This window comes from Protopterus annectens, chromosome 4.part1 (assembly GCF_019279795.1).
Source record: "Protopterus annectens isolate FY-2018-M chromosome 4.part1, PAN1.0, whole genome shotgun sequence".
NCBI classification, from domain to species: domain Eukaryota; kingdom Metazoa; phylum Chordata; order Ceratodontiformes; family Protopteridae; genus Protopterus; species Protopterus annectens.
Window position 1 is genome coordinate 443,983,345 of NC_056734.1, and position 27,363 is coordinate 444,010,707.

Below are 27,363 nucleotides of genomic sequence, written 5' to 3' on the forward strand. Positions count from 1 at the left end.
TTAAATAAAGGACTCCTACTCTTTTCAATGGGTGCCTACACCTACTGGCCTTTTGTTCCTCCTGTGTCAGGCCTGCCTCCCTCCTGACTGTCTGTGTTATTCCTCCTCTTGATAACCTGTTCCTGACTTTCTCTCCTGCTTCTTTTTTTGGCTAAACTCACCATCCTTTCCTTTCTGTCCTCATTCACTCTGTTCTCCCTCTAGTACTTCCTTCATGCCCTTGCCACCTCTCACATAGCCACTCCACTTTTCCCCAGTGCCTGCTCTGACCCAACCTACCTCAGCTACCTGCTCCTTCAAAACTACTAACTGTTTCTTCTCCCAGCTCTCTCCACCATCCTGCCTACCACCTATTCCACTGCATTTTTCACCTGCCTTCCTTTTGTTCCTGTACCTCTAACTACTTATGACCACAAGCCATTGTCATTCATCTTGGGTTTTCTTAAATTTTGTTATCTTATCTTATGTGTCCCTGTTGCCTCTTGCTCTGTAGTCCATATTTTTCCTAGCTTACCTAACTAGCAAACCAACTACTTTGAAATACTTTCTATAACTTTTCATATCATCTTACTCAGTTTCCTCATTGTTCTGAAGACACCATATACTATTCCATTAAATAGCTCTCACATAAGCATCTGCTCCATTTCCTAAACATCATATGTGTTTATTTCTTAATTATTTAACTGGTTTAGTAAGATGGCCATATAATCCTCTCCCCCTTAACTCCCTCTTAGCCACCCTTGTCTTTCAGTCTATAGTACTTACTGTTTCCTGACTCATTTTATTTCCATTTGTGGATCTCTTTATTTTTCCTGCTAGCAAACTTCTGTTTCCCCTTGCTTAGAGTACTAACCTTTAATCGGGGAGAAAGATACTATATGCAGTTGACTGTAAAAGGCAGCATTTTGTTTTCAAATCAAATAAATTTAAAATGCATAGCATTAACTATGGAATTACAAGTCAGTCAAATGCCATATCAAGTAAAAATGGCAAAGCAAGATAAGAAAAAATTAAATATTCTTACCTTTACATAGGACTGTATATAGTGGTCGAGATTTTCTTCATTGCACTTAGCAACAATGTGGACAAGTACTCTAAAAACAGGAGTTTTATAAAGTGTCAGCTTTAAATTACTTGTTGCAGACCACTATTATGAACTTTTTTACACATAGATATTGATGGCATTACATTGGTAATAATTAGTTGCAAAGACAGGCTTAAACATATTTGTATGCTATTTCTAATTACAATTTCTTTAACATGATTAGTGCAGGTTACTGCTCCCCATTTTGACAGCTCTGAGGACTGGAAGGTCTTTATTCATGCTTACTTGCTTATTTCATTTTGTTAACAAGTATTATAGTATTGAGAATCAAGGTTCTATAGTTACAGGTAGCCAGCATCAAAGCTGACCAAAGCAAAAAATGAACGGAGAATCATAAAACATAGCCAAACTTGCAATAAAAAACAAACAGCATCAAGTAAGAAGCTGTGCTGGTAAAATGTAACACTGTGAATATTAATACAAATTCATATATGGATAATATTCCTCTGCCAACAAATAAATTATCTCTTTCTTTTGTTGGGTATACAGTATAATTTATCGGACAAGATCAGTCATAAAACCTCTGCACTTTTTATACTTAAAATCACAAATTTATATAACCTATAATTCCATATGTATACTGTGTTTAACTGGACCAAGGGTTGGAGATCTTGTCTGCAAGTCAATGCAAATCTGAATGAATAGCTAATGACTTGAACATGTTTGTAGACTACATAGGAATGTAGTTTTACTTTCCATGCATCTTGAATGCAGGAGTGAAATTCATGCTTATTATATTCCGTGTTATATTATTAGGAGACACTGCAAACAGCAAATGCCTCTACCCAGATTCTGCAGACTTGGCCACAAGGCTGATAAATGCAATCTACACTACATACTAGAATGAATGCAGAAGTTACCATGTCTGTGGTACTGATAGGCACACAATACATAAACAGAATATTGCACTGCCAACAACTTACAATGTAAACAGCTCTGTATGTGCACTGCTGATGGTCACATACAACAAAAACAGCGTTGTCAGTGTACTGCTGAGGGATGTATACAATATAAACAGCAGTATGTTTGCACTGCAGAAGGACGTGCATAATGTAAAAAGCTGTCTATTTGCACTACTGAAGGACAGGTACAATGTAAACTATGGGTTTATATCACTACATCAAACTGTCACTTCAATGAACAGCATTTCATTGGAAATGCCATTCATCGAATTCCCACCACTCTGCTAATTATACATACCGACTCCGAGATCTCACTACAGTGAGGAAAGTGCAAATTTCCCAATCCTCATTGTACTGTGATCTCAGTATGAGCAGCTCAGTATGAGTTCGATCTAAGTGCACTGAAAATACTGTTCATTGATCTGATTTTTCAATGAACTGATAGGGACCCATGTGCACTGCAGAAGGATGTATACAGTGTAAAAAGCTGTGCATCTGCATGGCTGAAGGACAAGTACAATGTAAACAACTATGTGTTTGCATTGCTGAGGGATAGGTACAATGTAAACAGCAGTGTATGAGCACTGTTGAAAAACATGTACAATGTAAACAGCTGTGTATGTGCTCTGCTGACGGACATGTACAAGGTAAACAGATGTGTATGCTCACTGATGAGGGAAGTATAATGTAAACAGTTGGAGATGTACAATGCTTAGGGATACATGCAGTGCAAACAGCTGCAAATGTTCACTGCTGGAGGATATGTAAAATGTCACCAGCAGAGTATGCACATTGTTAAGGGACATGTACAATGTAAACAACTGCATATGTGCATTGCTGAAGGAGGGACCTGCACAATGTACACAGCTACATATGTGCCAAACATGTACATACCTAACTATGTACCCTGCTGACAGATGTGTACAATGTAAATGGCTGCATGTGTGCAATGCTGAGGGATATGTGCAATGCATCCAACTGTTTAATTGCACTGCTGAGGAAAATATACAAAGCAAAAAGATACATGTTTGTCAGCATGTGCATGCATTCACTGCTATTTGCCATGTACAATGTAAACAGCTGTGTATGTCCACTGTTGAGAGACTGTGCAATGTAAACAGCTGTGAATGTCAATGTTGAGAGACATATACAATGTAAACAGTTGTGTATGTGCATTAGTGAAAAGCATATACAATGTAATCAGATTAAATGCAATAAAGTGGCTATGTCAGTGGCACACTGTGCAGATCAGGTACTCTGCAGCTGATGTGGGATTGGAATATATTTTTACAACAGCATGGTAGCTTCTGAACACAAATGACACCATGGGTTCCAGGGCATCAAGACAAATGAGACAATAGTATGCAGAAGACATAGCATGAGCTACATTAGATGCATGGAGTCATATATGTCAAGGGTACAGAACAGTGCAGGACAACAAACCAGGGCATTCTTGGCAAACATTAGATGTAACACATTGTACTAGGCCACACACAGAACACAATGTCTGGGGCATACAGCACAGGCAGGGTATATAATCTTGTACTTTACAATACCTTGGGTGCTTAGGCAGCATCATGCTTACAGTTAGGGTATATAGCAAGAACACTCCTTACATCCTTGACAAATATAATGCCAGAACACTTTGTGGTGCAAATGTATTATTCATGCAGGGAGAATAGCAAAACAGGCTATGTCAACAGGCATTTGAAACAGCATTCATGTGGTCCAGGCATGGGCAGGTTGCATACACAGGTATGATGGCAAGGTGTACCATCAAAACATGTGAAGCCCTAGTGTTGATAACATGCAAGTGGTACACCAATTATATAGTAGGGCACTGGGTGCCCAGGTGTGACAGCAGCAGTCTAATATCCACAGAACAGAAGGGTGCAGCAAGTTCTGGAGCACAGTCCTACAGCAGTATATAATGCATAGCATGCATTAACTTTGCAACCACAATGGAATGATCATATTGGTAATTGAAGCATTCATCTTCAGAGAATGTATGGTACTGGTATCATTATGTGCACACCTCTGTTGCTGTGGACTTTTTCTGAATATTGCAGCTTCCATGCACATCTGACAGTCAAGCCATAGGAGAAATGGCTATCCTCTAAAGTGTGAATCAATGGCTTACTTCTCAACACAATACCAATAAAACTCAAAACAAGAAGTAATGAGGAGAAAATAAGATATATTCCACCAAATGAACGCTTTATTGATAAATCCGCATTTTCGTCTCTATGTAGACTTCATCAGATTAAACACTGGTTACATATCCATTTTACACTTTTATATACATTTAAAAATTCACAAACCAATCCTCGCTAACCATACTTAACAATTAACAAATCAGATGTCTCTTAAAATTACTTAAATATCTCATTAATATATTTCACCTCTTAAAACCATAAAACATTTTAATTTGTGTTCGTATAAATACTATTAGATTATTAAAATCCAAATAATGTTATCTATAAATGATATTGTTTGATTCTTCCTAACTTAAAATTAAAAACTCATTGTGTTTATTTAAAAATGCATTTGAAAAAACATTAATAAAAATGAGTGAGATTTCTTTGAACACAATTTAGCACCATCTGCTGGCCATTTTAAAGAATGACAAGAAAAATAACAAAAAAATGCAGTTATGTTCTTGCTGCCCTTAGTTTTAACAATGGTAAGATGGAAATATACTCATTCAAACCAGGGGTCCTATTGGCTTCTAAGGCTACCTGCCACCATAATTCTTTGTAGCCTATGGTCTCTTCCCATGGACCCCCCCTAATGTCCTCTTTTACTTGGTCCAAAATAAAAAAGTAAAATTGATATTCTTTACAAATCTTACTGTGCCTAAAAAGTGCATTTGTTTCCTTACTTTTTTTAACATCGTACATGTGTTTGTAGATCCTCTTTTTCAGGGATCTCTCGGTTTTACCTACGTAAAACGAAGTACACTTTTTACAAATTACCAAGTAAATCAGACCTTTAGAATCACAATTGAAATACCATTTGCTAAACAACCACAGTTCCCTACTCTCCAAGTATACCTTCTCAAGATTTATTACGTATTCACATTGTTTGCACTTGCCACACTTGAATGTCCCCACTTTACTTGAGACAGCCCTATCCCCTGTTTTTCTTTCTTTCCCATTTTCCAATATTCATGGGATTCTTAAACACAATTTTTGGGTTTGAATCAGCTAACCCTTCTAGATCTGTGAGAGTTTTAAATTTCTCCCATTCCTTTAGAAAAAGCACTTTTACTTTCTTGTTTAGATTATTGTGTTCTAAAACTAGTGATTGTTCATATTTATCATTACCCTTTTTCACATTTATTGTATCATTACTTGTGTTCTCACTTTCACCTAAAATGGGCTTGAACCTTCCACTTCTTGCCTTAGTAACTTCTATTCTAAGTTCATTAACAAACTCTTTGGGGTATCTATCCTCTGTCTATAAACATCTTCTCCAACTTGTCACATTCAATATTAAAATCTTCGTCCAAGCTTGTCATCCTAGATCCCCTGACAATTTGTCCCTTCACGAGGTTCTTTTTACAATAAATAGGTTGCGCACTTTCAAAATGGAGAAATGAGTTAACATATGTGTCCTTTCTATATACCTTTGTCACAAAGGCCTCAGAGGTTTTCTTAATTTCAATATCTAGGAAGGCTATACTATTGTTAGATGTTGAGTGTGTAAACTTGAGGAAATTAGTCGTTTCTCCAATATATTTAATAAATACGTCTAAATTATCATATCCACCTGTCCAGAAAATTATTATATCATCCAGGAATCTTTTGTACAGTTTACAATGTTTCATATGTACAGAGGGGAATATAAATTTTTCCTCCCAATTGGCAAGGACTAGGTTAGCATATGTAGGGGCACATGTGGCCCCCATTGCTACTCCTTGTGTCTGTTGAAAAAACTCTCCATGGTGATACAAAAAGTTGTTTCTTAAGACTAAGTCCATTAAACTTATACAGGCTACTTTGTCCTCAAAAGACAAATTTTTATCACAGTATACCTCATTTTCAAACATTCTAATTCCTTCCTCGTATGGAATAGACCCAAATAGATCTACTACATCCACAGTTACTAAAATTAGGTCCTTATCAAATAAATCAGGAACCAAAGCTCTTAATAAATCCCAAGAGTCTCTTAGAATCGCTTTTTTATTAATCCAAATATGCTTTGTTTTAGTATCAACAAACTTGGCCAGAGGTGTTGTTTTGGACCCATCAGATGACACTATCGGTCTTAAGGGAGGGTCTTCCCAGTTCTTATGTGTTTTAGGTATGCCGAAAATAACTGGTATTTTCGGCTTATTGATTTTAAGGAAGGAAAACATTTTTTCATCTATAACTTTTTCTATTACCATATCCTGCAAAACCATGTCTATCCTTTGATATGCCAGATTAATCTCATTACGTGATGTTATCCTATATTTGGTTCCATTCATAAGAATATCATTCATTTTGCTCTCATATTGTATGATATCCATTATTACAACTCCCCCTCCCTTATCAGGCTTCATTACTCTAACTTGTCTATTGTGCCTTAGTTCTTCCAACATCATTTTCTCTTTCTTATCCATATTATTTGTATACTTAGTCTTTTTCTCAATTTTCTTAATACCATCTTCCAAGACTTTTTCAAAGTTTCTAAGTTGTGCATGTAATAGGAGGGTTAAAAGTGGATTTATTTTTCAGGACCCTTTGTTCTTCGTTTATTTGTATGTTGTTCCTGTCCAACCCATATTCCTCTTTTCTGAATAGTAACTCTAGGTTCATCTTTCTAATAAACATTTTTATATCAAGTAATGATTGCACCCTGTTCCCTTTTACTGATGGAATAAACTTGAAACCTCTCTTCAATAAAGAAAAATGTTCCTTATCTAGTTCCACGTTACTATAATTGTAAATGGTAAATCCATCTAAACTGTGTTTGACACCTTCTACCACTATTTTGCTTCTGGTGTCCTCAGATTTGGTTGGGGGTTCTAATATGTGTATTTCCCCCTTCCTCTTAACCCCCCCTCCTGTGAAAATTTCCTAGATTTCTACCATTCAACCTGGAACCATTTTGGTTCTCTAACGGTGGGAAATCTGTGTCATAGTCGGGGTTAAAGCTTTCCCTATGGGCTTCGTGGTCTCTTGTACTGGGTCTTTTTACCCATTTCTGCTTGCTGTATTTTTGGTATGTGGGGACTCCACTGTTAACAGGATTTGGATAACTAGTGTTGTTATCATACTCTATTATATCCCTTCTTAATTTCTCCATCTTCCTTTCAACCAGGCCTCTACATTTTTGATCAATCTCACCCTTTAAATTAAAATACTTCTGTTTCTCTTCTTTGATTTGAAAAATTAAATCATCCTTAATGCAGGCATCGAGTTCATTGATTTGTTCACTGAGTAATAATAGATTCCTCTCATTCTCGTCTATAATACATTTTATAATTTCTAAACCACACCTGTTAAATACTTTTATTAACTCTTTGTGAAATACAGACCCAATCTGTACATTATTTGGGTATTTCCAGGTGCGTAGTCCCTTAGGTACTATGCATCTATGTAAGCACTCATTTAAATAGCTGTTCTCAATGGTAATAGACTTGTATTTATGCATTAAACTAAACATAGTGTCAATCTTTTTACCATAAGAGTCAGCATTATTAATTCGTTTGCCATTGTTTTCATTGAATTTAAAAGAATACGACTCTTTGAGCCATTTATTCATCTCATGGGTATTAGCCATGTTAACAGTACCTTTTTGTAAATGTTCCTGAAACTCGCCCTCTGCGTTTACAGTGTCCTCAAAGCAGTCGTCTTCCACATCCTGGAAAATAATGGGTGTAGCTCCTGGGTCAAAAGTTGCACCTTTCGGTTCACTGTTGTCATCCCTCTTTAATCCAGCACCGAAACATTGCCTCTTTCTCTTAGGTTGTTGCTGTCGTTTCCCCAGTCCATCGCTACTTGTCTCCACTTCCTGTGGATGTGTACGCGCTGCCATAGACTCGCATAAGGGCGTGAGCAAGTCCACCAGTGCTGTAAGCTGCCCAATAAGCTTTCTTGTCTGGCTACAATCCTCGTTATATATACAGCAGTATATAATGCATAGCATGCATTAACTTTGCAACCACAATGGAATGATCATATTGGTAATTGAAACATTCATCTTCAGAGAATGTATGGTACGGTATCATTATGTGCACACCTCTGTTGCTGTGGACTTTTTCTGAATATTGCAGCTTCCGTGCACATCTGACAGTCAAGCCATAGGAGAAATGGCTATCCTCTAAAGTGTCCATGGATGCATGTGTGTATGAGGAGGGTGCCAGGTAGTGGTTTGTGTGTGTGTGTGTGTGTGTGTGTGTGTGTGTGTGTGTGTGTGTGTGTGTGTGTGTGTGTGTGTGTGTGTGTGTGTGTGTGTGTGTGTGTGTGTGTGTGTGTGTGTGTGTGTGTATGTGTCTGTGTTCTCTGCAATGGACTGGAATTTCATCCAGAATTAGATTTTCTGTCTTATGCCCAGTGAGTGTTAAAATATGCTCCATTTTCCATAAAACCATGGAATCATATCAAGCGTAAAGGTAACCAGAGAATGAAGGAATGAAAGAATGGATTAATTGAATTTCACACACAAGCACATTTTAAGGATAATAAAAATTAAAACACATTTTCTTCTCTTTCTCATACAATATTGTGAACTTTCATAAACTATTACATGTCTGCTAACAATTCAACATGGTATACCTCTCAGCCTCTTAATGCAAGAGTTTTGGACAAGACCAAATATAATGGGGTGATAGACCCCAAAATTAGTGACAAATTTTAAATACTGCTCTAATAAACTGAGAAAATAGTTAGAAGGACATAATGTACATTAGCATGCATTTCTGAATTACATGAAGTCTGAAACTTAAATGTTTGTTTTTATTTAATATCAATCCTCAATGATTTGTCCAAAAAAACATAAATGTTATGAGGAACAGACCAAATTTATGACAAAAAAGTCTGGATATTTGGTGAAATTCTTGGCAGAAATATTCGACAAAGAGATATGGTACAGCATTCCCTTTCCTTACTTCAATTAGCTCCACGTTCTTACAATGGCATGTACTACTTACTAATAAGGCAGGGGGTAATGTGACAACAATATTCATGACTTTTAAATTTAGTTGAAATGACAGAATTTAAATAAGTAATAAAAACATTTGTGTATTTACTTTGTTTGCTTATTTACTGGGAAAGTCATGCTGGGCACAAGACCTTTTTCAGTGGAGACCTGGGGAGAACAGCTCCATAAACATCAGGTTAAAGAACAATACATTTGATTATCAAATGTTCATATACTATACAAATACTAAAACATTATATGTACATAATAATAATAATAATAATAATAATAATACATAGCAAATTACACACTTGTGCATAATCGTAATACATAGTAATAAAAAGGCTCCCAAATACACTTAGCACATATTAGGATTAGTACATTGCAGGAGTGTTTAAACAACGCTACAGTTTCAATCAGTACTGAGATGGACCAACATAATTTTAAGTACAACACTTGCTATAGTGGTAGTGCTAGTTTGTAATCTTATCCTGGAATATAACAGCCCCATAACCAACAGTTAAGGAGGAGTTGTTTTAGTTTAGTTTTGAAGATATGTACATTTTCAATTAGTCTAGCAGTGTGATGCAAATGTATTTTTCATGCAGGGAGAATAGCAAAACAGGCTATGTCAACAGGCATTTGAAACAGCATTCATGTGGTCCAGGCATGGGCAGGTTGCATACATAGGTATGATGGCAAGGTGTACCATCAAAACATGTGAAGCCCTAGTGCTGATAACATGCAAGTGGCACACCAATTATACAGTAGGGCACTGGGTGCCCAGGTGTGACAGCAGCAGGGCACTCAGTGCCCTACTGTATAATTGGTGTAGGGCACTGGGTGCCCTGCTGCTGTCACACCTGGGCACCCAGTGCCCTACTGTATAATTGGTGTACCACTTGCATGTTATCAACACTAGGGCTTCACATGTTTTGATTATACAGTAGGGCACTGGGTGCCCAGGTGTGACAGCAGCAGTCTAATATCCACAGAACAGAAGGGTGCAGCATGTTCTGGAGCACAGTCCTACAGCAGTATATAATGCATAGCATGCATTAACTTTGCAACCACAATGGAATGATCATATTGGTAATTGAAGCATTCATCTTCAGAGAATGTATGGTACGGTATCATTATGTGCACACCTCTGTTGCTGTGGACTTTTTCTGAATATTGCAGCTTCCGTGCACATCTGACAGTCAAGCCATAGGAGAAATGGCTGTCCTCTAAAGTGTCCATGGATGCATGTGCGTATGAGGAGGGTGCCACGTAGTGGTGTGTGTGTGTGTGTGTGTGTGTGTGTGTGTGTGTGTGTGTGTGTGTGTGTGTGTGTGTGTGTGTATGTGTCTGTGTTCTCTGCAATGGACTGGCATTTCATCCAGAATTAGTTTTTCTGTCTTATGCCCAGTGAGTGTTAAAATATGCTCCATTTTCCATAAAACCATGGAATCATATCAAGCGTAAAGGTAACCAGAGAATGAAGGAATGAAAGAATGGATTAACTGAATTTCACACACAAACACATTTTAAGGCTAATAAAAATTAAAACACATTTTCTTCTCTTTCTCATACAATATTGTGAACTTTCATAAACTATTACATGTCTGCTAACAATTCAACATGGTATACCTCTCAGCCTCTTAATGCAAGAGTTTTGGACAAGACCAAATATAATGGGGTGATAGACCCCAAAATTAGTGACAGATTTTAAATACTGCTCTAATAAACTGAGAAAATAGTTAGAAGGACATAATGTACATTAGCATGCATTTCTGAATTACATGAAGTCTGAAACTTAAATGTTTGTTTTTATTTAATATCAATCCTCAATGATTTCTCCAAAAAAACATAAATGTTATGAGGAACAGACCAAATTTATGACAAAAAAGTCTGGATATTTGGTGAAATTCTTGGCAGAAATATTCAACAAAGAGATATGGTACAGCATTCCCTTTCCTTACTTCAATTAGCTCCACGTTCTTACAATGGCATGTACTACTTACTAATAAGGCAGGGGGTAATGTGACAACAATATTCATGACTTTTAAATTTAGTTGAAATGACAGAATTTAAATAAGTAATAAAAACATTTGTGTATTTACTTTGTTTGCTTGTTAACTGGGAAAGTCACGCTGGGCACAAGACCTTTTTCAGTGGAGACCTGGGGAGAACAGCTCCATAAACATCAGGTTAAAGAACAATACATTTGATTATCAAATGTTCATATACTATACAAATACTAAAACATTATATATACATAATAATAATAATAATACATTGCAAATTACACACTTGTGCATAATCGTAAGACATAGTAATAAAAAGGCTCCCAAATACACTTAGCACATATTAGGATTAGTACACTGCAGGAGTGTTTAAACAACGCTACAGTTTCAATCAGTACTGAGATGGACCAACATAATTTTAAGTACAACACTTGCTATAGTGGTAGTGCTAGTTTGTAATTTTATCCCGGAATATAACAGCCTCATAACCAACAGTTAAAGAGGAGTTGTTTTAGTTTAGTTTTGAAGATATGTACATTTTCAATTAGTCTAGCAGAGCATGGGTTGGAGTTCCAGGCCTTGGAGACAAGGCTGAAATACAGGGGTGTCTCCAGGTATGTCGCTGGACTTTTGAACCGCCTGAATATGTTTATCACTAGAGTGGAGTTGGCTGTTGTGGATGTACTTTTATAGCAAAGAGTTTCAGAAAGGGTACCTTTTAGGGTGACGCACTGCAGTGTGTACTACTTGTAGCTGACAAAGAGTGAGGTAGTGGGGTATCTAGTTGACACACCTAAGAGCAATATAGTGATGAGAAGAAAGTTTATTCAATGCAAATTTGGCTATTTTATTGTAGCACTGCTCAAATTTGCTCTTCTGCATGGCCTGGAGTTTGGTGAAAATTGGTGAGGCATATAAGAATGTGGAAAGAATATAAGAGTAGGTAAGGGGTGCCCTACTAATTAGCTCTGTATAACAGACTCAGCTTTTGATTTTGGTATCTTGTTGAATATGTTTGTCACATTTCAAGTTCTCTTCAACAGTGACACCTAGAAGTTTAATGTTACAGACTACTTTACTTTTGTTTAGCAATCAGTACTGGAGTTATGAGTAAAAAAAGGGTAGTTTTGTCTTCTTTGGATTCAAGATGAGGATGGATTTGTCAAGCCAAATTTCAATGGAGATGAAGGAGTCCAGAGTGAGTTGTTAAAGCTGAGTAGGATACTGGGCTGAACATATAAGAATAGAATCATCAGCAAACTGGATTAGTTTGGCATGTTTAACAGCAGTGTGTACATTGTTAATAAATATGTTGAATAAGAGGGGCCCACTTATTGATCCTTGGCATGCACTAACAGGTATTGGTAGGAAGGTGGAGTAGCTTCACTGCCATTTAACAGCTTGTTATATGTCTGGCATGTACCTTTGGAACCAGGCGAGGATGAGATAGAATAGGCTTAAGACTACTAGCTGAAACAGTAGCTTGTCAAGGCAGACTGTATTAAAGGCTTTTGATAAGTCTAAGAATAGTGTAGATACAATATTGATGGTGTTTAGAAATTGAGTAATGCAGTATTAGTGCTGCAGATTGGTCTGAAGGTGTTCTGAGTTGGACAGAATAGATTTTTGCCAATGATATAATTATGTAGTTGAATGTTGATGCATTTCTCCATAATTTTAGACAAGGGGAAAATATAGCTAATGATCTGTTGTTGTATAGTTCAGTGATGTTGCCTCCTTTATGACTAGGCAGGACAGAGGTTTTCTTCTAGAGAAATGGGACATAAAATTCTTGGATAGGTCTATTTATGAGAACAGAGACACGAACTACTATGGCTTTAGCAGCAGTTTTGAGATATTTGCTTTGTAGGTTATCAATATCTAAGGTGGTGGGTTTAAGTTTGAGGACGTACTTCTTTATGGTAGTACTGCGGACAGAGCTGAGGAAGAAGGCATTGGAAATGCTGATGGGTTGAGAAGTATTTTGTCGATTTTTGTTGTTATTTTTATTGAGTTAGGACCTAATGACTAAAGTACAAACAGTATTCATTCTCACAGAGGAGTTACTAATGGGTGTGGGTGTGCACCAGGGTTCAGCTCTGAGTCCACTGCTGTTCTTACTGTTAATGGACTACATTAGCAAACACATCGGAGGGGACAGATCAACAAAGGTGTTGTATGCAGAAGATGATGTGGCATTACAGGCAGACTCTGAGCAAGAATTTCAGCAAAGGATAGGGGAATGGAATGCAAAACTGAAGGCACATGGGATGAAACTAAGTACAGACAAAACAGTGGCAATGGCAGCAAATTGGGAAAATTAGAAGAAGCTGAGAACTGAGATAGAAGGGAAGATAGCGGAACAGGTTAATAACTTCAAGTATCTGGGAGGGTTGGTTGAAGAGAAAGGAAGTCTGAATGAAGAGGTCAAAGCTAGAATCAGAGGGGCTGCAGCCAGCTAGCATTGAGTGTCAGATGTAGTGTATGATAGCAAAATGCCAAAGAAGCTGAAAAGTAAGACCCTTTTTCTCCTTATTGGAGTCTGATTGTTAAGTACATTGAGGAAAGATGCAATAAAAAGAATGGCATAATTGAGAGAAATTGTTCTGAGTAGATTCAAATTGATCTATTTTTGAGTGGATATAAATGTGTTGGGATTAAGGTTGGTAAGATCATGGACTTCAATAAAATCATGTTTTCTGGGTATATGGGTAGTACTTCTAATTGCAAAGGTAGGGGTGAGGGGGTCTGGTAAAGTTCCTGAGGATGACAGTTGGTTAAACTGGTGGTCAACATCCAGTCCAGAAGGGACTGTTTATTATTGAGCTTGTTGAACCTAGTTGGAGTTTGGATAATTTGAGTGTAGCCAAACAGATTTAGTGATATGGTCAGTGAGTCAGTAGTGAGGGACAGAAAATCTGTGTTTGGGCCCCAAAAAATAACTGTTTCATAAGGGATGCTTGATGTTAACCAGGAAAGAATGTCTTCCAGAGTAGAGATGCTGTCTCCTGGTGGGATGTGTAAAGCAATGATATATAATTTTTTTTGTGTGTGTTAGTTTGAAAAATTAAATGACAATTTCAGCATTCCTGAAATTTAGCAGGTCATCTGGGTATAGAGAAAGAAGATATTTTTAGAACATTCAAGCAATCAGTTAAAAAACAAAAAGAAAATCTAGCAAAACCAGACTTTCCACTGTGTGATTCCTTACGATATACGCAAATTACCCTTTTAAGGAGATCAGGTGTTTCAGCTAAATGGCAATTTGAAACATCCATGACTTTTTCTTTTAAGTCTATTTATAGACCAATTCAGGCCAATAAAGCAAAACCCCACTAGCTGTGGACATGCATCTTTTTGCCTTCTTATGGCATCATCAGCACAGCATAAACAGAATATTAAGCGATAACTTGGAAACACAGGGTTATCATACCCAACTGATATCCATAAATCTTAGGGTGACTGCAAAATATCACAACTAACAAACAAAAATGATGAGTAAAAAGGTTACACAAAAAAAAAAAAAACAATCAGTTAAAAAACAAAAAGAAAAATCCAGAAAAACTAGACTTTCAACTGTGTGATTCCTTAAACCTCTTGTATTAGAGGCAACATGGGATATATGCAAATTACCCTTTTAAGGACATCAGGTGTTTCAGCTAAATGGCAATTCTGAATGTCCATGACATTCAAGCAAAGCATCCTCCTTTCTTTTCTATACAATCAAGTCTATAGATGCTGTAGCTGTGACTGTGTGTGCGGAGGGGGTTTAGGTTAATTTCCCCATCTCTGATGCCTGGTTTCAGCCAAGTTTCAGAGATGATGAGAATGCATGGTGTGTGCATTGTTAGCCATGCATATAACTCAGTTATTTTTTTAGTAATGATTTTCATGTTAATATAGAAAACCTTCAGGTATGAATGGGAAGTGGATGGACTGTGTGAAATGATCGGTGGGGATGGGAAGGAGGGAGAGTTATATTTGGTTAGGGTTGTGTTCCAGAGTTAGGGTGACTGTCTCCATAGAGCTGTAGTTTGAGGGGTGAGAGGTTGTAGGGGAACAGCTACTTTGGTTTTAATTTTGTTTTAATGTAAAACTTGTTTTGCAGACGTGAGGCTGCAGCACCTGAATAATTAAAGAGGTGAATGCTGGAGATGTTATGCAGGCATGGAGATATATATGTGTGAAAAATGCCAGTGTTATTGGGGAAAGGTCTGAGAAAAGGGGGACAAGGAAGGCGGGCATGATACAAGGAGGAATATGTAAGAATAATACATTACGTCAGATACATTACATATGAGAGGTGAATACAATGAAGAAGGGTCATAGGAAAGCTAATGGTGGCTGTCAAAAAAGGTATTAAAATCAGAAATTATTATAAACAGTTAGAAAGACAACCAAACATATTACACTAGTAATGTTGTCTGTGACTGGCTCTCTTTACCCCAAGCCAGTAATCAAGGAGCCTCAATCCTTACCACTGACACCATTGAGAGGCAGTCACTAAGAACAGGAATGGATTTACACATTATTTTCAAATGCAGCTCTCTGCATCAAACACAATTTCCCCCAAGAGTACAGAGGGAACATGCTCCAGACTTGGGACTGGACTATTTGTCTCACCAGATCCCAAACAAGAGTCACTTTGGAGCATTGTGTCCCAGTTCCAAGTAGCTGACACATCCACACCTGGGTGTTCTATTTTCACACACACACACACACACACACACACACACACACACACACACACACACACACACACACACACACACACACACACACACACACACACACACACTCCTGGGAAAGGATGGTATAAATTTACTAGTTATACCCCTTCTGCCCAGACTATAAGGTAACCTTATTACCCCCAGTCAACCACTCTCAGGCTTTCACAATGGGTATCCAATTATACTGAGTAAAACCAACATTAATATAAACGGTAGAGTGTAAGCACAGCAGCCAGGCTTTTCAGAGTGGCCAAGACATCACTAAAATAAACAAAAGTACTCTCAAGTTGTAAAAAGTATTCTCTAAAAGAACAGCCACAATAAAAGGTACAAAAATATTTAATAATAAATAATAAAGTAGAAAACATGAGACTACTAAATACCAAAGTACAATAAACACCAGAGTTTCAATCACAGGAGAATTAAAAATAACACAGTTAGACAGATTCAAATAGATGCAGAAAAACACCACTTAACTAATCTCACTGTATTTCCAGACTGTCTGAAGAATAACTGTTCCATAGCTAACTTAATTAATACAGCAAAGCAAGATTAGATGCTGAGATGTTTACTTCCACAAGGCAAGGTGATGAGCTTCCAATTTCTAACTAACTGAACTGAGCTCAACTAACAACTGACTGTGATAACTGTCATCGATCCTTATATATAAGTTTCAAAAGAAAACAAAACAAAACAAACTGCTGTGAGAGTTCCATCATCTTAGCGCAGGTTATAGAATGACATCACATTTGAACACCTGACTCTGGCACAGTGCACATTCAGAGCTTTGTTAAGATCTGTTGCAGTATTTGAAAATTATAGAACAATTTCAAAAACTTCTACTCTTCCCTTCCAGAATTATTTGTTTAAACATAAACATTTAATCAATTATATTAACACTGTTGATACATTTTTAACACAAGCATCTGTACAAGTCAGTCTGATAGTCAAATGACACAAGATTATTTATAACACTCCAGCTAACTATACTGGCATATGTTATACATGCACTGCTCTGTTCTCTCTGGCATGTATGGCAACACCTCACATCATCACATCTCTCCCCCCAATTTGAAGACTCCAGCTAGTTTTTCAAGTGACCTGGAAAAACATTGCTTGAGATAAATGAGCCTATCTGGGAATAAATTAACCTACTTAAAACTGAAGGAGCTGTTCCCCTACAGCCTCTCACCCCTCAAACTCTAGCTCTATGAAGACAGTCATCCTAACTCTAGAACAGCCCTGTCTTCACAGTCCATCTGCAATGGCATTGCTGACCCCACTACAGTGCTGTACTATTATGTCATATGCCTGCAACCCTAGATTCCATCTTAATAACTTGGCATTTTGCTGACTGACTATATAGCCATGTTAAGGGATTGTGGTCTGTGACCACAGTGAATTTCCTTCCATACAGATAAGGCTGATGTTTCTGCAGTGCTCATAGTATGGTTAGACATTATTTTTCTACAGCTACATAACATTGCTCCCTGGATTGGAGTCTATGGCCGAGATGTACAACTGGGTGCTCTTCTCCCCCTGAGGAAGCTTGGCTGACTACAGCCTCCATCCCATGGTTTGAAGCATCCACCTGCACAACAAATTCTTTGCTGTAATCTGGACTGGCTAACACAGGGGTTCCTCCAAAAATCCCCTTTAAGATTTTGGAATGCCTGCTCAAAGGCTGTGGTCCACATTACCTTATCTGGCCTATTTTTCCTTGTCAGGTCTGTGAGGGGAGCAGCTATTGTACTATAATTGGGAACAAACTTTCTATAGTACCCTGCTGTCTCCAAGAATGCCCTTGGCTGCTTTTTGGTAACAGGGTCCGGCCAAGTCTAAATAGCTTCCACTTTGGCAGGTTCCAGCCTAATCTTACCACTACCCACTCTATGTCCTAGGTAGGAGACCTCTGCCATAACCACCTGACACTTACTGGGTTTAATGGGTAATCCTGCCCTTTGCAGTCTGCCCATAACTTTCCTGACAAGCTGAGACTTCATCATGTTAACATAGTACAATTTGTGCCACTGACTCCATCTTAGCAGGTTTACCATATAATTAACATAACTGACCTTCCTTACTACATTGAAGGGTTCCTCCCAAGCTGCCTGCAGCTTAATGTGTCTGACAGGAATGAGCATCACAACGTGGTGTCACAAAGCATACTCTTGGGCTTGAGCATTCCTGTCATACCAGATGTTTTCTGCTGTTGGGCCCCTGTCAGGTTCACCTGGGCTAAGGCCATGAGCTCCCTAAGCCTTGTCCTGCAGTTTAGGACATATTCCACAACAGACTCCCTGTGGGATTCACATTCATCCTCCCACTCATCATGATCTAAAGGCCTCTGCACCCTATGCCCATACAACAACTCAAAGGGTGAAAAACCTGTAGATTCCTGGGGTACCTCTCTATGCAAACCATAGATGGGACAAATATTTGTCCTACTCTCTCTTAAACTGATTTACAAATGCCTGTAGAATGGTCTTTAGTGTAAGGATTAACCTCTCCACAAGACCATTAGTCTGGGGTGGTAGGGGCTAGTCTTCAGGTGTTTCACCCAACAATGCTTACACAGACAAGCTAGCAAGTCTGACATGAAATTGTCATCTCTGTCAGTTAGTATTTCTCTTGGAAAACCTACTCCACTGAAAATCTCTAACAAAGCATTTGCCACCTTCTCTGCCTTGATGGAGGACAGAGCCACCACCTCCAGGCATCTAGTGGCATAGTGTACTACCACCATGATATACGTCTTCCCTGTGGAACTTGGGGTACCCAGAGACCCCACAATATCTATAGCGACCCTTTGAAATGGCTCCTCAATCACAGGTAAAGGCATCAAGGGAGCTTTGACCTCATCCCCTGCTGTACCTACCTTTTGGCACTGCTCACAGGTCCTGCAATACCCTGTTACATCCTTTGCAATCCCAGACTAATGAAATTTCTGCATAATATATCTCTTGGTATGCTTTATGCCCTTATGACTTGCAAAAGGAATGTCATGAGCTATGGCTAGAAGTGCCAGATGGTACGCTCAGGGCACTACCAACTGCTGTATTACCTCACCCTGTAGCCCTCCCTCAGAGGTCCACTCTCTGTACAGTAACCCTTTGTTCCAGTATACAGAATCCCCTTTTCCTTAAGCATCAGGTGTCTCCTTAGCTACCCCCCCTCAAGCTTCGTAAGGTAGCATCTGAAAGCTCAGCCTTTCTCAACTCTACTTTTGTGACTCCTCCCAGCTCCTCTTCCACCGGACATCTAGTATTTTCTGAGAGCAGTGCCTCACTGTCAGCCTGGGTACTACCACTCACCTCTGTCTTTGCAGTCACACTGTCCATGAGAACATCAGTACCTACCAGCAGCTGAGGCTCACTTTCAGACTTACTGCTACAAGATATTTCCCTCCCTGAAATAGCCACATCACCAGCCCCAGCTTCGGGTGTGGAGTCTGTTTGAGTGTCTGCCAGGCTACCAGACCTGCATGCCTGTCTCCAAGGCTGACTGCATGTAACTGCATACACACAAAGTACTGCATTCTCAAAATCATTCCCTATCAAGATGTCTGCATGAACATCCTCAGACACAGCTTCCTGCTTTCTTCCTTTTCTACCCTTCCAGTCAAGGTGAACCCTGGCCAAAGGCATTTGGAATGGGATCCCTTCTAAAGCTCTGAATGTAGTGGGCTACCCAAGCAAGTACTGCTCCTCTTTAGCCACTGCAGGCTTCACTATGGTTATGTCAGAGGCTGTTTCTATCTTAGCAGTGGCCTGTCTTCCAACACTAAGACAGGATACAAATTCTGGTGATAGTTTGGTATCCCTGTTGTCTCCAAACAACTTACTAGTGGCATGCTGTTATTCCCACTTACTGACTCCCTCACTGATTGTTCTCTACCTTGCTTCAGTGGATATTTATATGCTACATGGTCCCTCTGGTTACATTTAAAACATATAACCCCTGACCCTGGCCAGGTACCTGAACTTGTGGCTTCCCCCTGTTACTGGTAAACTCAGTTGGGGTGATTTAGCCTGCCCACCATGGGTTCTGTTATACCCATGTGCAGTACACGGTATCCCCTTCTTGTGCAGTGATGGTCTGTTTGCTAAGTAGAGATCCCCTTTAATCCCCAGCTCATTTTCAGAGTTACAATCCCAGTCTGCCAACCAGATTCTCATGCTCTCAGGCAAAGTATTAAGAGCTTGTTTCCTCACCAAAAGGTCTGCCAGTCTTTTGAAGGGGGTAACCTGACACCCATTCACTCATGTATAAAAATAAGTGTTTAACTCAGCAACATAATCATATGCACATTCACCTGTCCAGAGCCCTGGCTGCTGTAGCTCCTGCCCTGGCGAGCTTCTCTGTTAATAGCTCTACAGACTCCTGTCCTAACTTACTCCCAACTGGTGACCATCGAACTTGGTCTTCCCACAGTGACTGTGACTTTGTTTGCCTCATACCTCTAAAGATATAACTCTGATCTTGGAATACAAATTAATAGCTCTACAGACTCCTGTCCTAACTTACTCCCAACTGGTGACCATCGAACTTGGTCTTCCCACAGTGACTGTGACTTTGTTTGCCTCATACCTCTAAAGATATAACTCTGATCTTGGAATACAAATTAATAGCTCTACAGACTCCTGTCCTAACTTACTCCCAACTGGTGACCATCGAACTTGGTCTTCCCACAGTGACTGTGACTTTGTTTGCCTCATACCTCTAAAGATATAACTCTGATCTTGGAATACAAATTAATAGCTCTACAGACTCCTGTCCTAACTTACTCCCAACTGGTGACCATCGAACTTGGTCTTCCCACAGTGACTGTGACTTTGTTTGCCTCATACCTCTAAAGATATAACTCTGATCTTGGAATACAAATTAATAGCTCTACAGACTCCTGTCCTAACTTACTCCCAACTGGTGACCATCGAACTTGGTCTTCCCACAGTGACTGTGACTTTGTTTGCCTCATACCTCTAAAGATATAACTCTGATCTTGGAATACAAATTAATAGCTCTACAGACTCCTGTCCTAACTTACTCCCAACTGGTGACCATCGAACTTGGTCTTCCCACAGTGACTGTGACTTTGTTTGCCTCATACCTCTAAAGATATAACTCTGATCTTGGAATACAAAGTAGGTTTGGGCTCTGTAATGTTCATATAACTGGGCTCCTATCAGGTCTTCCTATAGAGTTGTTTAGATTGCCTGTGCCTTAGTCTCCAGCAGCCAGTACCACCCTTTCTTAGCCCTCCCACTCCTAGCGTAAACTGTTCTCTCCCAACCATATTTCTATTTCCCTCTACCTCTCTACTGTCTTACTTCAGTTTTCCCCCCTCTCCCTCCTCCTTACTTATACTATACTGTAGGTGGTCCACTCCCACCTTGGCTCCCTCTCTCCTGCACTGTATGGCTTTAACTAGCCCTTGTCAGGCTACATAGCTAGGATTTGGTCTTTCCATTCCTCCTTATAACCTCTACTTTACCTTATTATCCACCTAACTCTCTCATAGCTTTACTATTGCACATCAGTAACCTCTCTTTATTCTACACTTTACCCTCTTCTCCACTTCTCCTACTGTATGCTTTTACGCTAACCTCCTCTTACCTGACACTTTTTTCATCACTGGTGCTCTCTGGCTTCTATCCTACCCCTTCTATTTAGCTACATTCGTATGCCACCTTCCTTACCTAGTCAGCTGATTGTCTCCTTCCTCATCTCTCCTTAGTGGCTATATCTTGAATTTCTTTTTCCCCAACCTTCCTCAACCCCGCCTACCCTCTCCTTTTTACTCTCATTCCAACTCCCGTCCTGCCACGCCTCCTTGGTGAGTTTACTAATACCCCCTCCTGCACCTACATCATTCCTTTTCCTACCTTGACCTGTCCAGAGCCCTGGCTGCTGTAGCTCCTGCCCTGGCGAGCTTCTCTGGTAGGTTCACCTCAACGGAGTATCCAGCCTGTAATTGATATGTTATTTTTTCTACCTTGAAGAACTTGTTTTTTGCAATTGAAACATGTTGTTGGTTCTCTGATGTTTTGTTTTAATCTGCTATAGGTTAAGAATTATATCAGACTGTCTTTGGTGCTGCTGTTTTCTTTATTTTGATAAGACACACTGTGCTTATTACTACGGAGTTTCATAGCTGCTTATTTGTTTTTAAGTCTAAATGGCTTACCTATACTAGGCATATAAATGAGATTGTACATGCTACTTTCTTACTTTTTAACTCAGTGTGTTGAATGTTATCTAGGGCGACTCCTGTGTTGAGCCCTTATTTAATTAGTACAGCGCTTCTGTTTGAACAGTTCAGCTCTAACTGTTGGGACTAGCGTATTTGATTTTAGACCTTGTAGGCCTTACTGTTATGTTGCTTTTGTACCTGGTAGCATCTATACTGCCAAAACTGTACAGCGCTTCTGTTGAACAGTTCAGCTTTAACTGTTGGGACTAGCGTATTTAATTGTAGACCTTGTAGGCCTTACTGTTATGTTGTTTTTGTACCTGGTAGCATCTATACTGCCTAAACTGCGCCACTCACGTGGAGATTACCCACGTGCTTAGCTGGCGTTCCCCGCTGTCCCAAACCTCAACGGAACCCTATTATAGCAGATCGCCTGCTCGATGATACTGCTACACTTCCTCTAAAGTGATCTCTATAGTTCCTGTTGCCTTTTTGATTAGGAAGCAGTTCCTAACCCACTTTGCATTCTAAACGCCTCTACTGTACTCGCGCTTTTAGCGCTTCAGTAATTACTCGGCGTCTGCCCGTTTTACTCACTAACCCACTTCTTTTCCTAAAACGCCTACTACTGTACTCGCGCTTTTAGCGCTACAGTTAATTCTTGGCTTTTAGCGCTACAGTTAATTCCTGGCGTTTGCTACTCTCTTACCCTCCCCAGATGACTTTTAATGTTCTGTTGGGGTATCCCTACTACATTCACAATGGACCTCTGAATGCTTCCTTTTAAACGAAGCTTCCATGTTTTACATCTCCTGCAGCCTGTTCCCTTATGGACACTTCTCGACCTACCTTTGTTTTGGGTACTCCTTCTCTAGCCTATCCAGATAACCTTATCTTCACTCTAAATATAACTGTCCATAGACATAGCTTTTGCTAATATTTGTTCTATTGATGCACCTGTGCTCTATTTCAAAGAACTCCATTTGTATAAAAGTTGGGTTTGCATTGTACTAGCACTCTTTATATTTTAGAAACCTCTGTATACATTTCAGCCTAATTCTGGTGACAACATAGACACCTGACTGGTTTGTTTTGCACTAGATATAGTTTATTGTCTAGTCTTTCCTATTCACTGTCTCCTGGTAATGGTTTGTGTACACTGTTGATTCCTGTAATTGCTGTATTTTAGCATGAAGAAGGACTAAGATGTGACCAAGATTTTCAATGTGTATGTTATGTATTCATCTTAGTTGTTACTACTGCTATAATTCCACTGTTGGTTAATGTTGATTACTACTGCTATAATTCCACTGTTGGTTAATGTTGATTATTTTTACATATACATGTGCTAACCTTGTTCTTATTTCTTTCTCTCCTCCTGCTTACCTTCTCCCTAAAGTTAATAGCTCTACAGACTCCTGTCCTAACTTACTCCCAACTGGTGACCATCGAACTTGGTCTTCCCACAGTGACTGTGACTTTGTTTGCCTCATACCTCTAAAGATATAACTCTGATCTTGGAATACAAAGTAGGTTTGGGCTCTGTAATGTTCATATAACTGGGCTCCTATCAGGTCTTCCTATAGAGTTGTTTAGATTGCCTGTGCCTTAGTCTCCAGCAGCCAGTACCACCCTTTCTTAGCCCTCCCACTCCTAGCGTAAACTGTTCTCTCCCAACCATATTTCTATTTCCCTCTACCTCTCTACTGTCTTACTTCAGTTTTCCCCCCTCTCCCTCCTCCTTACTTATACTATACTGTAGGTGGTCCACTCCCACCTTGGCTCCCTCTCTCCTGCACTGTATGGCTTTAACTAGCCCTTGTCAGGCTACATAGCTAGGATTTGGTCTTTCCATTCCTCCTTATAACCTCTACTTTACCTTATTATCCACCTAACTCTCTCATAGCTTTACTATTGCACATCAGTAACCTCCCCTTCTTCTACACTTTACCCTCTTCTCCACTTCTCCTACTGTATGCTTTTACGCTAACCTCCTCTTACCTGACACTTTTTTCATCACTGGTGCTCTCTGGCTTCTATCCTACCCCTTCTATTTAGCTACATTCGTATGCCACCTTCCTTACCTAGTTAGCTGATTGTCTCCTTCCTCATCTCTCCTTAGTGGCTGTAACCCGCTCCGTTCGCCCTGCGGGCTCACTCCGCTCCCCACCCTACCCCCAATTCCCACCCACCCCCAGGGGTCCTAGTCTTATAGCTCTACAGCCACACCCCTATCCCTCCTATCCTATCCCTCTCCTTCCCACCAAATTGTTACCTAGCCTTAACACACCCCTTCCACTCCCCCTTCTCTTTCTTTGCCCTATTACCTTAATTCTTATATTACCTTTCTCCTTTTCTTACACTTCTCTCTTTACCCCTCCTCTTTCTTCTCCAGTCTTATCATTCTTTACTCCCTACAGAATCCAATTCTTATTCACCACCATTTTTTAAATAGATATACTACGCCCTCTCTTGCTTACCACACTCATTCTCTCTCCTTTCTATTGTCCTCTTTCCTCCTCACTTCTCGGATTACTAAATAATGACTCCCTACCTGCCAACTATGCCTATACTCTCAGTCTTACTCTTGACCACCCTTTTCTCAACATACCATATCACCTTCTTTGAAATTTCACTTAACAACTATCATAACTCCTCACAAAAACACACTTCTACTATATTCACTTTCACATCATACCCTAATGTTAATTCCACCTAGCTATCATCTATCTAAATTTCACAGACTACATCACCTTACCTACCTACTACAATCAGATAAAAAAACAAAACCTCTAACATTTCTAAAGAGCAACTATTTAACTAAACTAGTTAATCCTACACTACAAGATGGTGACATCCATCCCAACCCTGGCCCCACCTCCCCTCCTCCCCAAAACTGCTCACCTAACCTCAATAATAACTTCCTCATAGGACACCTTAACATTCAAAGCATAAATAAGAAAATACCCTTCATCCATGCCCTCCTAGATATCCACTCTTTTGACATTCTTTGCCTCTCTGAAACCTGGCTAAACCCAGGCACAAAAGACTCGGAGATTATACCCAAAGGTTATAATATAGTAAGACATGACCGCTTAAAACGTAAGGGTGGTGGAGTAGCAATACTTTTCAAAAATCAACTTAACATCTCTACTCAACCAGCATGTCCAAACCAAGATAGCAAAATAGAAGCCATCATTATTAAACTCCAACTTAATGCCAAAAAAGCCATTTACTTTATTTGCTTGTATCTTCCTCCAGGAAATAACATTCCAATATTAGAAGACTTTCTTAGCTGGGTTTCTACCACCTACCCTCAAGAAACCATAATTCTTGGCGTCGTTAACATAGATTGGAACACTATTAATGCTGACAATCCCTCCTCTCATATTAACCTACATGGTTTCACCCAAACTATTACCTCAACTACAAGAGTCAATAAGCCCAGTAAAAAAGAGAGTATATTAGACTGGATACTCACAAATAAAGTCAACAAACAGTATAAAGTAGGTACTATGCCAGGCGATATCAGCGACCACTCCTAACCTACATTACTAGACAAAAGTCAGAATGTGTTAACCTCCCAAATACAAGGCTAATTCGTTCTATCAAGCATTTTAACATAGACCTTTTTCAAGCTGAACTGAGAGCATGCAATTGGAATTGCTTAAAATCACTTCCCCTGGAGGAGGCAGTCTTATTCTTTAATACTACCTTCTTATCCATACTGGATAAACATGCTCCAGAACGTTCTATTAGAGTAAAGACCAAAACAGCCCCATGGCTTACCAACGATACTAAAAAACTCATTCATGCTAGAAACAAAGCATGGACGAAATGGAGATGCCATAGACAAAACCCTGATTTAGTTCATTTCCGCCAGCTTAGAAATCTGGCTAAGAAATCAATAATCTCTGACAAGAAAAACTTCTACTGTGAACTTCAGGAAACCCATCTTAACAATTCTAAACAATTCTGGTCATCAGTAAATAGACTTCTTTCCCCAGGAATTGCTAAAACTCCTTCTCTATTCAATGCTGACCCAGAAACCCCTCTCCAGACTGCTAATGCATTCAACTCTTTTTTCTCTGAAACTTTTCAATCCCTAGCCAAACAAATGAACACCAACAACTCTTATATTCCAACTATTCTAGCTAACTCCTCCTACAACTTCTCTCTAAAACCTATATCTACTTCTTTCATCTACAGACTCATTCACAAACTGAAACCTTGTACCCCTTCTGCTGACAAGCTCCCTTCTCTTTTCCTTCAGAAAGCTGCCAAAGAAATTACATATCCTATATCCTTACTTATAAACAGAACTATCCAAGAGGGAACCATCCCTGACATCTGGAAAGTCTCCTATATTATCCCACTACATAAAGGTGGTAACTCCCTTGACCTTTCCAACTTTAGACCAATTGCCCTTCTCTCACCCCTAGCAAAAATCATGGAAAAATGTATTCATCAGCAACTTGTGCACTATCTCTCTCTTCACAACATAATAGCAAACTGTCAGCATGGTTTTAGACCTCACCACAGTACCACCACTGCCCTTCTTTCTTTTGTAGATACTATCAACAAAAATCGAAACAACAATACTCTCTCTTCCGCCCTTTTCATTGATCTCTCTAAAGCTTTCGACATGGTCAACCACTCTCTCTTAATTAACATTCTTGAATCTCTCTCTTGTGATAACTTTGCCATTAATTGGTTTAGATCTTATCTTGACAACAGACAACAAGCAGTTATATGGGAAAACCATATCTCATCACTCTTGCCCATTTCCATTGGAGTTCCCCAGGGCTCCATTCTTGGTCCACTTCTGTTCTCCCTCTTTATTAACGATCTTCAGACTGCAATCCCACAAGCAACCTGCATACAATACGCAGATGATTCAACCCTTATCTGCTCGGCACCATCCTCAACTGAACTGATCTCAGTGACCCAAAATACCTTTAATACTGTAGAAACTTGGTTTTCTAGACGGTTTCTCCTACTAAATGCCAAAAAAACAAAACTCCTCCTCTTCTCCCCCACCACTCGGTCCCCCCCTTTAAACTTTACCATCTCCTCAAATAATGGTACTATCATCTCACCTGATCCAACTACAAAACTTTTAGGAATAACCATTGACAATAATCTCTCCTTCGATCAGCACATCAACAACAACATCAGGTTAGTTAACAGAAAAATAGGATCCCTATATCGTATCAAACCTTTTCTAACCCCAGCAACTAGAACCAAGATTGCACAATCTCATCTTTTATCAACTCTCCTATATGCTTCCCCTATT

The 27,363-nt window shown here is 39.3% G+C and overlaps 1 protein-coding gene across 7 annotated transcripts in view; it reads right to left on the reverse strand.

Moving 5' to 3' along the window:
* DOCK10 (dedicator of cytokinesis 10) overlaps window positions 1-27,363 on the reverse strand; it is a 2,344,342-nt gene that overhangs the window by 756,831 nt on the left and 1,560,148 nt on the right. For all 7 annotated transcript variants that reach the window (XM_044070265.1, XM_044070268.1, XM_044070269.1 and 4 more), the window contains exon 25: window positions 1,025-1,094. In XM_044070265.1, the coding sequence (XP_043926200.1) occupies window positions 1,025-1,094 (70 nt within the window). The remainder of the gene's footprint in view (window positions 1-1,024; window positions 1,095-27,363) is intronic.